The 15,160-nt window shown below is 36.0% G+C and overlaps 1 protein-coding gene across 3 annotated transcripts in view; it reads left to right on the forward strand.

The window, feature by feature from the left end:
• bif (protein phosphatase 1-binding protein bifocal) overlaps positions 1-15,160 on the forward strand; it is a 54,827-nt gene that overhangs the window by 18,081 nt on the left and 21,586 nt on the right. For all 3 annotated transcript variants that reach the window (XM_088198627.1, XM_088198626.1, XM_088198628.1), the window contains exon 3: positions 10,985-11,170. In XM_088198627.1, the coding sequence (XP_088054753.1) occupies positions 10,985-11,170 (186 nt within the window). The remainder of the gene's footprint in view (positions 1-10,984; positions 11,171-15,160) is intronic.

Consider the following 15,160-nt stretch of genomic DNA (forward strand, 5'->3'; position numbering starts at 1 on the left):
GACAAACATAAATAAATACATTTTCTAACCTGTATCTCATGTCAAACCCGTAGCCACACATTCGCCAAAAAATAAGATTTTACTTTGAACAATAAATCTTTTTCTAATGCATTATATAATATCGGGTGTTAGAAAAAAACAACATATATTGTTTTATTATATATGTTTTAACAGACGTTTTGTTATAATAACAACATATATTCCACACAAACTTCATTTCTTTAACAATTTTTAAGTAGTTTTAATTATTTCTAGCTATATGTAAAGTGTCTAATGTAATCTTATTTCGACATGTGCACTTCCAATATATTATTCCTATTAATTAAACCTTTTAAAGTTGATGTATGATAATAAAGGTATACATTTTTCCTGTTCTATGAACCTGCGGACAAATTATAACACTTGTCGAATGATGTGATTCAAAATTACGTGCTTGTTTTCCGGAGCGAATTGTGCTCACGCGTTGACGTATTGGTGTATTGAGAACGTTTTTTCATTTTACCGAGTGTGACTAAACAAGAATAAATACTAAATCTGAACGGCGCATCATCATGAAACGGTGTTTTTTGATGAAACACTTTTGCCTCTAGGCGTATTTTAGCATTTAAATCGTTGCAATTTTAAGTACTTTCAATATAAACTCACGAATAAGTATCTCAACATATTTTAAATACTATTTAATAGTCTGAAAAATAACTTGTAATTAAAAATAATCAAGCGTCCAATATGCGTACTCTCGCTAGCTACGGTACCTCGCGACAGTGAAGTATGAATTATATAAATATATTAGAATCAGATATTTAAAAATTAAATAAAATAAATATCATAAAGTATATATAAATATATAAAATATCCAGGCGGAACAATTCTTAGATTAATTGAAATAATAAATATTTCTGATATATGAAATATGAAACACAAAAATAAAATATTTTTCCATTAATAAATAAAAAAATCAGCTTTGTAGTCATCTATAAAACCTGATTTTTGTGGTTTATATTTTATTTAATTTCTACTCTATTATATAGTTAATTTATCTATCGAATTAATATATAAAAATAAAGCAGAATTTTTTATAATGGAAAGCCCAAAAAGTTGAGCATTCAGTACTTCACGACAGTGAGAGACCGAAATTAGATTTTTACTGATTAAAGTGTATTCCAATATAATTTCACTCGAATGGCATATTTAAAAAAATATTTTTGGGATTGAGAATTTCGAGATTTTTTTATTTTCTATTAGGAATAACCCAAGAATTTCTGGTTTAGAATCAGGGACGTCATTTCATCTTTTTTCAGAAGGGAAGGCAAAAGTTAGCCGGTCAGTGGTCATTTTTTTAATATTTCGAATTTATCAAAATTCATAGTATTTCATTAAATGCAGTGAATTTTTCTAGCCAAATTTAAAGGGTGGCAAATACCTACACATTTTTCAGATACGCTTACCCGGTGAAATTTTCTTATATTTAGGAGGAGCTGTTTTAAGCATATACAGTCCGTCCAAGATGTTAACGCTCATCAATATAGTATTGGTGAGAAATATTTTAGGGTGACCATGTGAAATTACACGTTCAATTATTTTTTCTTTTTTAATTTAATTTGTTGAGGAAATGTAAAATATCACTTTCTTGCTTATTTTGTTAATTTATATACATATTTAACTTAAATACATGAGAGCAGTTTGGGAATCACTCTTCAGGTTGAATATCTGTTTAATATAATATTTAAAAAAAATAGCAATAGAATATTAAAGTAATTGTTTTATTGATTAGAAAATACCACAACGTGACAATAATTTATAATAAAAATATAACACATTATATCCAACGTAACGTTTTCCTATCGGTGTAAACAAATTCGCGGAAAACTGTATATGTATGCATGCATGCGTACACGCACCCTTATTTCCAACACAACGATGATGAGCGTTAACATCTTGGATGGACTATACATATACTTTCGTCGATGACTTGGAAGTAACATTCGAGTAAAGATACAATTTTTTTATGCATCGAGTATGCTCAGCTTTGTTATGCGGAGCGCATAGCACTTCAATAATTTATTAGCGATTCGCGTTCTCGTAGCGTCTTCGAATATAGCTCAATTGTCTGGAATCCGAGTGAAGCGAAATACTTGTTGGATAAAATTCAAATAAATTTCTATCTTTGTATCCTAGAGCGTTGGTAGAGTTACTAAGGAGAGTCTCGATTGCATCCCTTATTCTTACCCGTTGCGGCCATGACGCCAGCGCTTGAGAACGCTTCTCTTGCGCGAGCCATCCAGCTTCTCAACGTTGTCGAACGCGATAGTGATATGAAGAGTTGAAAAAATATTTGGGACTGTTTTTTTAATATTTAATTATATATTAATTGCTTTGTCTAATGGCCGTCATGACACATTTGGTATACCTTTTAAACCATGATGGTCAAATTTCTGATAAATTAATAAATAAAAAACTCGTTCATTTTACTGAATTGACAAGATAGTGGGTGATAAAGAAGCAATCTCTTGCCTATGTATAGTAGTATTAACTCCTTCAACCTTCAGGGTTGGTAGCCTTATAATGCTATTGTACCATTCGCATTTACTGTTGGTGTAAAATGGTTTTTAATGCATTCAATACTCAACATGTGAATTATTAACTAATATTTTTTATCAATGATTATTATTGGACCATGTGGATTTTTTGGATCATTTAATGGATTAAGCTTAACAAAATGAGGTAATGTGTTCCAATTTTAAATTTATAGATAGGGGATGTTGCACTTAAATCAATTTGAATTATAACGATGCGGGTGGCAATTTATTTGGATCCTTACACAACATAAAACGATGGTGCGCGCACGCGCACATGTCATTGTTCTCTACGGGATCGTCGCATTGTTGCCGCTGTAACCGATCATGATCATCGCGACATGATAATGACGATGATGATGCCAATGCCACGTAACGGCTCGTTTTTATTAACAGTTTCGCGACAGTTATTCGCAACATTATGTTGGTTTCGGTTGTAGCGCAAGAGGGATTCGATTGCGGTGACTCACCGGTCTCACCCTCGAGAGGATGCACCCTCGCCGCTAGGAGGGTGACTCCGCGAGGGTGACGTCACGAACCTCTGTTGTGAATGGAATTTTGAGCTACTCAAAGAGTCACCTCGGTTTTCGGTATCTTTCGCTTATCGACGCTATCTGATTTTGAATGTATGTTTGTGACATATTGATCACAAAAAGATATTTATGCATTGGCGTTCATATATAATTGTATGTCAAAGTAATTCAATACCACTGAATTATCGGATAAAGAACATTAAACACTACTTTTAATGAGAGCAGTATCTCGGTCTCATATTGCCGCTCATTTCTTGTTTTATTTGCTCGTGAGATTTATAGTAATAGCGAGAAACTCGCTCTACAAACGAGTTCATTTTCAATCATTATACTATATTCACACCAACATTCTTACTTTTTCATATAATTTCTAAAAAGGATTTAGCATAGCTTTTTTATGGTAATCTCAAAAAAATTCATCCTCCGTTCTTACAATTTGATATGAATCACACAAAATCACAATTACACATGATTCAAGAAGTGTAAAATAATATTTTATTATCAATTGATTAGTTAAATTATTAATTCCACTCGACTTAACCTTTAGAAGTTCAAAGAAATGTATGTCATGCCTAAAATGGTTTTACCATTACAGTCCAAAAGCATCTATCATGTCCAATATATTTTAAATGACTTGATGTTACAATTTCCAGTATTTTATTTCATTCGTTACTCAGTTATACTTCTATCAATATATTACGGTAAAAAGATGAAGTACCTAACCATTTTACCTGGAATTGTTTAATTACTAAAATTCGTCGTAAAATCTGTTTTTGAAAATAATTTTTTGACCAGTATGTACCAGCTGCTCAAAACCTAGCCGTGTAAATTGTTATCCATGGTTCTCAATTTAAAAAGTTTTGTTTCTACATTTACGTATTTAATTTCTTTAAATAAATATAATTACTGTTAATAATTCAACTCAATATTTAGACATTTAACATCTGGATCGTACAGGGTATACCCTAACGAAACGGTTTTTAATTTCTGTAGCACAGAAAGTGAATGGAGATAATGCTACTTCTCCAAGAAAACTCCATCAGTCTACTACCCTATAAATTATCGACATTCTTGTATATATGCTTATCATGCTACTGCAGAATTAAGTATTAGCTCTGTCTAATTTAGCTTTCGACATTCACCTTTCGACGTTTATCTATAATGATACATACCGTCACTGGACATAAAAAAGGATTATACAATAGCTAAGATGAATAATGTGATAGATCTTCTTCGGGCTTCTTAAATTACGATTTTGTGTCGATCATTCAATCATCCGCCGCAACGTTGCGTAAGAGCCTCCGGCAGACATTTTTTTCGCTTTCTTCTTGGCGACCCCGCCAGGTAGGTATTTGACCCTTCCAAGGACCCGTCCGAGTCGTTGATCCTCGCGGAATTTTTAGCACGTTGCCGTCTCGAGAAGAACGACGAACGGTACATCGTGCGAACCGAACGATTAATGACACGTCTCACTCGGTTTCGGCTCGATTTAGCTATGGTAGTTGTAAGCTGGAGTTGCTCTCTGGCGTGTAGTTGACGCCCCCTCCTCATTTTTATTTTTTTTTATTTTAAATTTTTTCAATACTTCATCAACATCATTTGAGGAAAATAAAAAAATAAAGCGATTCGATGCGGGGTACTCAGATACCCCAAAATACTTAAGTTAAACTAGGTCAATTTATACCGTACTCTCAACATATACATATAAAAAAAAACAGTCCGTAAAGTTAACACTAATAACCTAAAGGCCACATATTCAAAACTCAAATTTTTATTTATAAAAAGTAAATTGTAATATATATACATAATAATTAATAATTAATTATATTCATATGTAGATGTCACCGATTTCTAGAATTCGTTATGTGATTGACTTACCCAGTTGTTACAAATTTATTCCGTTGTAACGCATTGGACTTACGCCTGGTAAAATAAATAATTAAAATTGATTGTATCAGCGAAATTAATAAATTTAAAATATTTAGATCCATTTTTACATAACAATTTGACACGAATAGTCAATACATATTTATTTTTTTATTTTAAATAACCAATAAACTTGAATGGTATTATTATATACAAGCCAAGGATAAAGCCCCGGCGTTAAGCCCAAAGACGTAGACACGCGTAGAGGTGTACAGCCACATCTAAACCAGGGGTAGAGAACCTGCTTATTTTATTTCGCTTTTGTGAGGCGTGTGATGATGTTTTTTTTTTTTTTTTTTTTTTTTAACGCGGTGGAAACCTTCAAAAGGCACCACCGGCTATGTTACCATTGGCCGGTGGTAGTGTGGGATTCTTACCCACTAAAAACACCGCGTGCCTCTCAACTGCACCCCGGGTCCCGAACTTGGTCATTACTTCGGGGGGCAGCCGGTCTTAAGCACTAAGCCTCTCCTGGCTCTGAAGAGGTTGGCTCATGTAAGGGGATGGGACAGGTCATCCCCTCCATCAAGCGATCCTCTGTGTCGTGGTCTCTCATGTTCTTCTTTAGCCTTAATTACGGTAACCGCGAAAGCCACCCATGCCTCCCACGCTTCCGGGCTTCTAAGCATGGACGGGACCATGCGCTCCGGTGACACTTCAGTTTCGTCACCGAGAGCTTCTTTTAGCACAGTCCTTTGGTTGGCCCATGCTGAGCATCGAAATGCGGTGTGTTCAGCGTCGTCAACGGCCTCTCCGCAGTGGTGACAGCCGGCTGTTGGTTTTTTGCCAATTCTGTGAAGAAATGCACCGAAACAGCCGTGTCCCGTTAGAATTTGGGTCAGGTGGTAGTTTACCTCGCCGTGTGCCCTTTGGCTCCAAGCCTTCAGGTCCACGATGAGGCGCCACGTCCACCGACCCTTTGCGGATGTGTCCCACCGCCCTTGCCATCTTTGAAGTGTCGTGGCTCGGGCTTCTTCTCTCGATCGCCCGCCGTAGACTTCCTGTCTTTCTACGGCTAGCATGTCGATTGGTGGGATGCCGGACACTGCCAGGGTGACGTCCTCGGATACTGTGCGATACGCCGATATAACTCTGAGCGCGCTTCTTCTTTGGACACTCGCCAGGGTGCGCCTCGTTTTCTCCACCCTCATGGAATCGGCCCAAACGGGGGCCCCATATAGGAGGATGAAGTGGACCACTTCGCAATAAAGCCTTCTTCTCTTTGGCTTGGGTCCACCAACGTTAGGCATCAGCCTAGCGAGTTCCTCAGCTGCGCGGACCGCCTTCGCCGCCGCTTGCTTCGCGTGTACTGCGAAACGAAGCTTATCGTCGAGATGAACCCCGAGGTACCGTATCGATCTCGAGAACGGTACCCCGAAGCCGTTGACGTTGATCACTGGAGGAGCTTGTTTTCTTCGCCTCGAGAAAAACACAGCCTCTGTTTTGTGGGCGGCTAGCTCCAATCCAGCGCCGTCCAGCCATCTCTTCACGTTTTGTAGTGCCTCTTCTGCAGCCGCGCGCAGGGTCAACGTTGATTTGCCTCTTATTAGTATGGCAACGTCGTCGGCGAAGGCAACCATGCTCGCTTCTTCGGGCATTTGCACTCTCAACAGGCCGTCGTACATCACGTTCCACAGCGCTGGCCCTAGGACCGAGCCCTGCGGAACGCCCGCCGTTACGACCCGTTGGAAGCTCTCGCCCATACAATCGTACTCCAGTACCCTCTCGGAGAAGTAACTATTTATCATCCGTACGAGGTATACTGGAGTGCCAATTCTGACGAGCGCCTCGAGGATCGTGCTCCATCGCGCTGAGTTGAAAGCGTTACGGATATCTAGCGCGATGAGCACGACGCTTTCGCTCCGTTTGAGGCTTCCCCGCCAAGCGTCTTGTATGGTTTCTAAGACTGCTTTTATTGCTCCAATGGTGGAGCGTCCTGGGCGGAAGCCGTGCTGCTGCGGAGACAGACCGTGTTCCTCGTCTTCAATTTGATGTTGAAGACGTTTAAGAAGCATCCTCTCCATCATCTTGCCCAGACCGTCCAGCATGCAGAGGGGTCTGTAAGCCGAAGGGCCTGGCGGCACCTGCTTGCCTTTAGGTATGAGGACTAGTCTTTGACGCTTCCAAGAAACGTCGAAGATACCCTCAGACAGGCAGGCGTTAAAAACTGTTAGGAGCAACGCGGGATCTTGTTCAGCGATACGCTTGATCACCGCGTTCGGAACTCCGTCCGGACCGGGAGCCTTCGCTGTTTTAATGCGTCGGGCAGCCTCCAGCAATTCTTCGTGGGAGAATGGGAGAAAACTTTCTTCAGCGTCGGTCGGGCTATTGGTGGTGTGGTCGGTCGCGGGATGGCGGGGGAATAACCCAGCAATCACCACCTCAAGGTTAGCCGGGTTGTTTAAATAGTGGTCTTCGGTTCCAACCCTGAGCTTTTGGCGCACGATCCTGTAAGGCATTCCCCAAGGGTCCGCGTTGACCGACTTGCACAACTCAGTCCAGCTCCTCGCTTTGCTTTGCTGAATGGCTTGGCGCAGCGCTTTGCGGGCCTCCCGGTGGGCGAGTCGATGTTCTTCACCGCCGGGGCGCCGCTGCGCTCTCCGTCGAGTGGCTAGGCACACACGCCGGAGATCGGCTATTTCTTCATTCCACCAGTAAGCCGGCCGCCTGTGCGCAAGCCCTCCGCGCCTCGGCATGGAGGCGTCGCAAGCGTCACTCAATAAGGTATTTAGAGAGCGTACTAGGTTTTCTGCTCTCGCCCCGTCGCGCGCTGCGTCTATGATTGTCTCTCTCCTTGCCGCGACCGTTTCATCCAAGGCGGGGCTGTCGAGCTTTTTCACGCTCCAACCGCGATTTGAGCATTGAAAGCTTTTCGATTCGCGGCGAGCGAGCTCGAAGCTGATGTACCGGTGGTCACTGTGCGAGTAGGAATCTAGCACTTTCCAGTTGCAGATCCTACCCGCAGTCGTTTCATCAGTGAACGTGACGTCGATGACCGACCCGGTACAGCCTCGGACGAAGGTGAACGCTCCACCCACGTTAGCTGCGTGCAGGTGGAGGTTCGAAGCCATTTCGCAAAGCAAAACGCCCCTCCTGTCTGTCTTCACTGATCCCCACTCAGGGGCTTTGGCGTTGAAATCCCCGGCCATGATGACCGGGAGCCTCGACGACCTGACACAATCCTCGAGGTCGGTGAGGCCGTGAGCGAAGTCGTCCATGGTGGAGTTCGGCGAGAAATAGCAGCTATATATTCTATAGCCGCCAAGCTCCACCCATGTCCATCCGTCTCCGCTGCCGGCCCTAGCGTTAGTGACGCGTAGACGGCTCGAAGTGTGATGATGTTGTGTTGTGATGTTATGCTCGCGGTTGCCTTGATAGAACCAGTTCAAATTATTTTGCGAGCCGGACATTCCCTGCCTTTCATCTAAACTATTATTGCCATTTTTTAATCTGGCGGAGGGAAGGGGGTTTCTCAAAACCAATTCTTGTATGTTGCAAAAATAATTGATAGCGTATTTTTATCTTGTTCGCCACAGTATAATAAACAAAATAATTTATATAGCAGATAGTTATGCTACTGTTATATTAATTATAAAATAAATAAATATAAAAATCTGTGTAATCTATTTTTTTTATTTTTGCCTAATTTTAAAATATGATAAATAATGTAAATATGGCAGATCTTTTATAACTTAATTTTAATTAATTTCCACTTTATAAACTTACATGTAAAAAATGTTTTAAAAACCGTACTTCTGAGGGTTTAATTATTGTTTGTATAATAGTCACCATAGCGCATTGGGTACACCTGTCAATTTATGATGCTCAGAAAAAAGTATCTGTTTTTAACATATTTTTATCATACTTAATTGCATTAAAAATATTGTAGTGATTTGTATTTTAAATATTTTTTTGCTTTTATCATTTGTATGGATTTAACACTTTTGTTGCAGAAATCCGATATATCTGCATTTTATACTTTAGAGACATTTTTCGGATCATTAAAAAATAATTGCATTCCTTTTTTATGAGATATAACCTTTTTTTAAACATACATTTTTTATTATGTAATTTAACGATATTTAGTTAATAATTTTGAAAGGGTTAAGAAGCAAAAATAAAATATAATGTATACATACAAATATTAACCACCAAACTGAAAGTCAGGGAATCGGTGACGTCTATATAATCATTTATAAATTATGTGTAATATAATGTATAATCAATAAATAAAATGTTGAGTGTATTGCTTTGGCTCGAACCCGCGACCTCTGAATTACCCGTCTGAGACGTTACGATTTTAAATAAATACTTATTCAGTCTCTAAAACAAATCATATCAGACATTTTGCGACTTAAAAATAATAATAGCTATCTGATAATATAAATTCCACACAATACCTAATCTTGCAAATGCTAATAGTGTTATTTATTGGCATATCTCATTTATAAAATATACAAAAGAGGATTTTTTTAATATATGTATTTACTTGAACCACAAACCATTATAGCGGAAATAGTATTTTAATTATGTTTATCATGTTCTAGCGGTTAAACAATATTCATGTTCAAGTACTAAAATGATTATATAAAATATGCATTAATTACTTACTTTAAATCAATGCGATAAGAAATTGTGTACTCGAGTGATCGATAGAAAAGTGATAACGTATCTACGGCATACGGCAATTTAACAGTTTTCTTTTTTAATCACGATATACAACATTGCAGTAAAACTTTGATAACGTGCAATAAAGATAACTTCATAAACTTGGATCATCTTTTCTTTGAGTGTGCTTTGAAACAGTATACTGATTCTATGGTGTAATTTCGATCAAGCTTTGACGTCGAATTTTCAATGCTATCGAATTTCTTGAACGATATCGAATGATAAGGTTTGTCATATTGGGAAATATTGTCATCGCCTCGACGCTGATAACGATGTTTACATAATAATATGATATTTTTTATGTGATATCGATACGGTTTAGAACATGTGCATTATTTATTATAGTATGATAGAACTATGAGTCATAAACGATAATAACATATAGTCATTTAGTTTTCCTCTTTATAAAAACTTATTCATTTCATCGTCGAACTCTTCGTTTAATTATTTAACCTTACCGTTACTGAACGGGGTACAGATAAACCCCAATATTGGTTGTACTTAATAGTTACGTTAATACCTATTGATTATTTTTGTGCTTCATATTTTTAGTATAAAAACTAGTTCGTATATATTTTTTATAAAAACTAATATTATTAAATATAAATTTAATTTTAAAAATAGAGATAATTGTATAATAGAAATGTCTGTATTAATATGTAAATTATTCCGGTAATAAACTAAAATGAGACCGATCGAGTGAGATCTACAACTAATGGTGTGACTTTCCATTTTAGATCATAATTTACTTATTAATATAGCCCGTAATTACCGTACGAGTTATATAGATATAATAATATTATTTGTCCACCGCTTAAAATCTAAAAATGTTTTTTGTAGAGAATTTAAGTATTTTTGGAATCAACTATATTGCTTTTCAAGTGAAATTCAATACTATTTTATTGATTCAGATAGATTACTAATAAATATATCTGTAATCTTTGGATGGATTTCTTGGAGTTTGAATGACTCATTTAAGACTGTTTTTTTTTTGCACGCTTACTTAAATATTCAATGCTTATAACTCAGCTCTGAAAAGATACGAATATATCAGTTATTCTCGTAACCGACCAAATCTTTGTATCTAAACAGCAAATTCCAATTATTTGGTCGAATTCCTCGCACGATGTCCAATCGCGATTTTCACGGCGAACGAACCGATCGATCGTCAATCTAAACTGGAGAAATTTCGCCGTAACGGCTCTAAGCGCATAATTGTCCGCTCTTCTCTCTGCTTTATTTCCGCCATTTTGTGTCTGTACTCACTTTCGTCTTTTGTTTCAGGTTGCCGATACGATATCGCTGAGGGGGCTGAGCGGCGAGAGCGCCGACTTCCAGGACGACCCAGACGGGGGAGACTGGGCCATATGGGCCGCTGGACCCCCGTCTCCCTGCGACGTTGTCTTTGAAAACGACAACGTGGTCATCAACGGCAGGAGCAACATAGCCAAACCTAATTCAAAACCTAAGGTAAGAAAAAATCATACTAACGAATAAAGTCACGCGTTCACACTATCAGACAACCAACGTTTCCGGCACGAAGCGTTTCCGCTCATGTAATACAACTCAAGTATACATTCTCAATGAAAATCAAACGTTTCTTATCGATGTCTTTATTACCAAAAGTAACATTTTATCTGCGTTCGTATATAATATATAGGTTATTTACCTGGAAAGAAGCAGGTAGCGATTCTTTTCCATTTTTTTATTATTATTTCTTAATAATAATCTTCGAACCTCGTAGAGCAACATAGTAAAAAAACTATCTTAGAATAATATATATATATGTATCTCTAAATGCTAATAAAATAATAAATAATCTTACACTGTAAATATATGAAAAATGCATGTGTTTCTTATATTATAACCCCTCGCTAACCCAGGGGTTGTGGAACCGAGATAGGGTACCCCCAAACAGGGTAAAAATATAATCTCGAGTGATTAATGCTTAATCATATAAAAATGAATTAAATATATATTTAAATTTATTTTTATATATCTTAATGAAATCGAAATGTTTAAAAATGTAGACAAAAGTCGCATCTCGCATATTGCTCTGTGGTTAGTGTGCACTTCGATATTACACTGTTTTAAAAATATGATATTACAACAAATTTCTGACATGAGAGTACTGTCAAAATATATTCAATCCGAATTTTGCTCAATAGGCGAACCCAAAAACAATTATCACTTCTCAGAAGTAAAAAATTCACGCCAAAAGCAATAAAATCGTATCGGTGCCGTCGCAATGGGAACGCTCGGTAACGATACAGTTTTATACGAAGCAAATAAAGAATATCAGAATAGATCATGAAGAGAAAAATATCGCTCTTTTAAATAAAAATACATAAATATAGTCAAGAGCGCTGTTTAACGGTCAGAATAGAATAGCGTCGCTTCTTGGACGTTAACCTCATTTCTTGGCCTTAACAATCATATATACAACTTGGTCTTTAACTTGCTGGGTAATATTTTATTACTAATTTATTCTTTATATTGTATTGTTTTTTATATAAAACACAATTTTGACGAATATTGATCTCGAAACATGAATTTATTGAGTTCGCCATTAATATTCTCAACGTTTTTATATCATCTAAATGTTAATCATATTTTTTTAATATAATAACACAGAATTGCGTAGGCTTTATCCATTATTTCGTGAAATAAATTTAATAACCTTATTTATATGTAAATTCGATTTTATATATTTTATGCAATATTATATATAAATGATGACAAACATTTTCCCCAAAAATTACAAGTGTAACAGCAAAACATCCCTCGATTTATGCGGTAGATACGTTCCAGGAAATATCGCATAAATCGAAGCATAGAACAAAACTTGTAATAAAACAATCAAATACTATTCACGTGTACTTTTTAACGTTTTTTTGGTCAGAATTTTTTTAGTGTTTCAATTTTTTTTATCGCGATCTGATTTTTAAATATCGAGACAAAAAGTAAATTATAGGATTGTAATCTCTTTTTAAGTCATACATATTTAGTACAAAAGAGATTCATTGACTGTGATTTCTGAACCAAGTATAGGCATCGAACCGATTCACATTGGAGCTAGACATTACATATGCGTTTTTACATATGCAATATTGAAAAAGTGTTTTTTCTTAACCGTGTAAATCGAGGAATAAGTGTACATATATTTACTAAAAACGTTAGCTTTGAATAAATTATTATATACATTATAAATCCTAAAATTCAGATTACATTTTTAATGATCGCTATATTAAAATTTTATTTGTATTTAATTTGAGCACCTTTACCCTTTATTCCAAGTTGTTCCACAACAGACAAGGAATTTAAAGCATTCACACCATATCGCTTTCTCTCCCTCTGTTTATGACTCATATTTTGGCACAATATGGAGAAAATTTATTACGAACCATATGAACCTTCGTTGATGTAGCGATACGTAAGATTTTTTTTAGAGACCTTGTTTGTTATTGAATCAGTGAAATTATTAATGTAATATCATTGAGACTTTTCTACCTTAACTCGAGGACTATTTTTATACTTATAAATATAAAATAAATATTGACAAAAAAATGCACTCTTTTAGACTTGGAATTTTGAGGTCAATAATATCTTCTGCCTCACTGATGCAGTTGTTTTTGTACAAATCATAAGTAAGAGATACCAGGAGCAAATTAAACATATTGACTATTTAATATGAGTGTAAAATATATGTTGTGATTTGTATTACTCTTACTATCGATTAGTTTTTGTAGTTTATCTTTGAACTATTAAATTTACAATTTGCAGTAAGACCGTAACATATCGAAACCGTAATAAATGCCTTTTAATGTAAAAAATAAATTAAACGTCCAAAGTGATCGCTCTCTTTATCATTTGCAGTAATAATCTGAATTGCAGCAATTTCAAAAATAATGACCAATTACTCTATGCTCGCTTTTTATAGATAAGCTTCAAAATTCGATCCACTTTGTTCGTGCCCAAAATATTATGCAACACCTGTGGGAAACAATATCCATTCTTCTACCAAATTTATTTGCTCTACATAGCCTTGATTTATAGACCGTCCGTAATCAATAGTTCGTTGACGCTTTGCAAAAAGTGGATTTTACCACTCAACAGTTGTCGTAGCGATAGAAGCAGACGTAGTTGTCGAGTTTCGCTTTTTCTTCGCCTTTTACTCTCGTCACACGGCGAAAAGAAATCGCACTCGGTAAAAATCGACTTATCGCCACCGATCGGCGTCTCTTTCCCATGGCCGTCGTTTGTCAAAATTGCCTATGGAAAGTGTAACGAGGCTGCTGCTATTTTCCCATAGAGCTTTATTTTTATATTATATTTTTTGAGCCTCTTATCCATAATGGAATGCATTGAATTGCTCAACACTCTAAAATCCAATAAAAATATCTAGATCTCCAGTTTTTGCTTTGATCCGAGAGTAGTTCCAATTCTAAAAAAGACAGTAAACAACTAGAAAATACTACGTTTTGGTTATATCGTAAGTTATTTGTATAAATTTCGTATTTTTTAATAACTGTATAACATCAAGTTGTGGACGAACCAAGGAGCATTTGACACGAATCTTAGTGGAATATTTTTCTGGGTACTGATTATGTACACAAAAAACTAGTGTTATCATATATTTATAAATTAAAAATTTATTTACACTATTCAAACTTACTTTTTTATTTAAAAAAAATAGATATAGTTTTGCTCTAGTTGTCTACTTTATCTATATGAGATTAAATTTGTCGAAAGCGAAAGCTTATTTTCTTTCACTAAAAATATTTTTCTATGCTTTTAGTTTAAATTACATTTACTATCTATTAGCCAAACAATTTTTCAATATCTTTTAGAATGTCTTGATGTTTATCTAGCACTCGTTAGAAATATAATTTATGTGTGGTTTAGTAGAAAAATCACTCGTATTGTAAATAGTTCTTAAATTAATTTGGATTTTTATTTTATTTAACACGATATTTTCGTGTGTTAAGAACAAAAAGCGATATTTTGGGAACATTTTTACATAAAGCTAATTAATTGTTTTCTTTTGCTTGCAATGATACGGTGTTTTAACGGCCTGGCTAAAAGGAACCTCTTGGTAGTTTGTTAATATATATTTTTCGTATTTGTATCACTTATGATACACTTATTGCTTTACTGTCTGTTTTCGAAATTAAAATTAAAATTTCATTGTTGCTAAATTTATGCAACCCAAGACAAAAACCCCATTTAGAATAATTGCATAGTTTGATAAGATATTTAAAAAGTATTAACAGATATTTAGTTTTGCTCAAAATCAACCAAAGTCAAGGAAGAAAGAGTCTCCCATTTTTCTGATTATTTATAAGCCATAACGCCGCCATATAATAATCACTGTACTAATTTGTACTATCGTAACGTCACCTTCAAAGCCCAAAGAAAAGCAGCCGCTTCCACTTTGATCGTCAAAACTGTCTCGAAGAT

The sequence above is a fragment of the Plectrocnemia conspersa genome, unplaced genomic scaffold (assembly GCF_051122295.1).
Source record: "Plectrocnemia conspersa isolate PC_06_02 unplaced genomic scaffold, ASM5112229v1 ptg000011l, whole genome shotgun sequence".
Lineage (NCBI taxonomy): Eukaryota > Metazoa > Arthropoda > Insecta > Trichoptera > Polycentropodidae > Plectrocnemia > Plectrocnemia conspersa.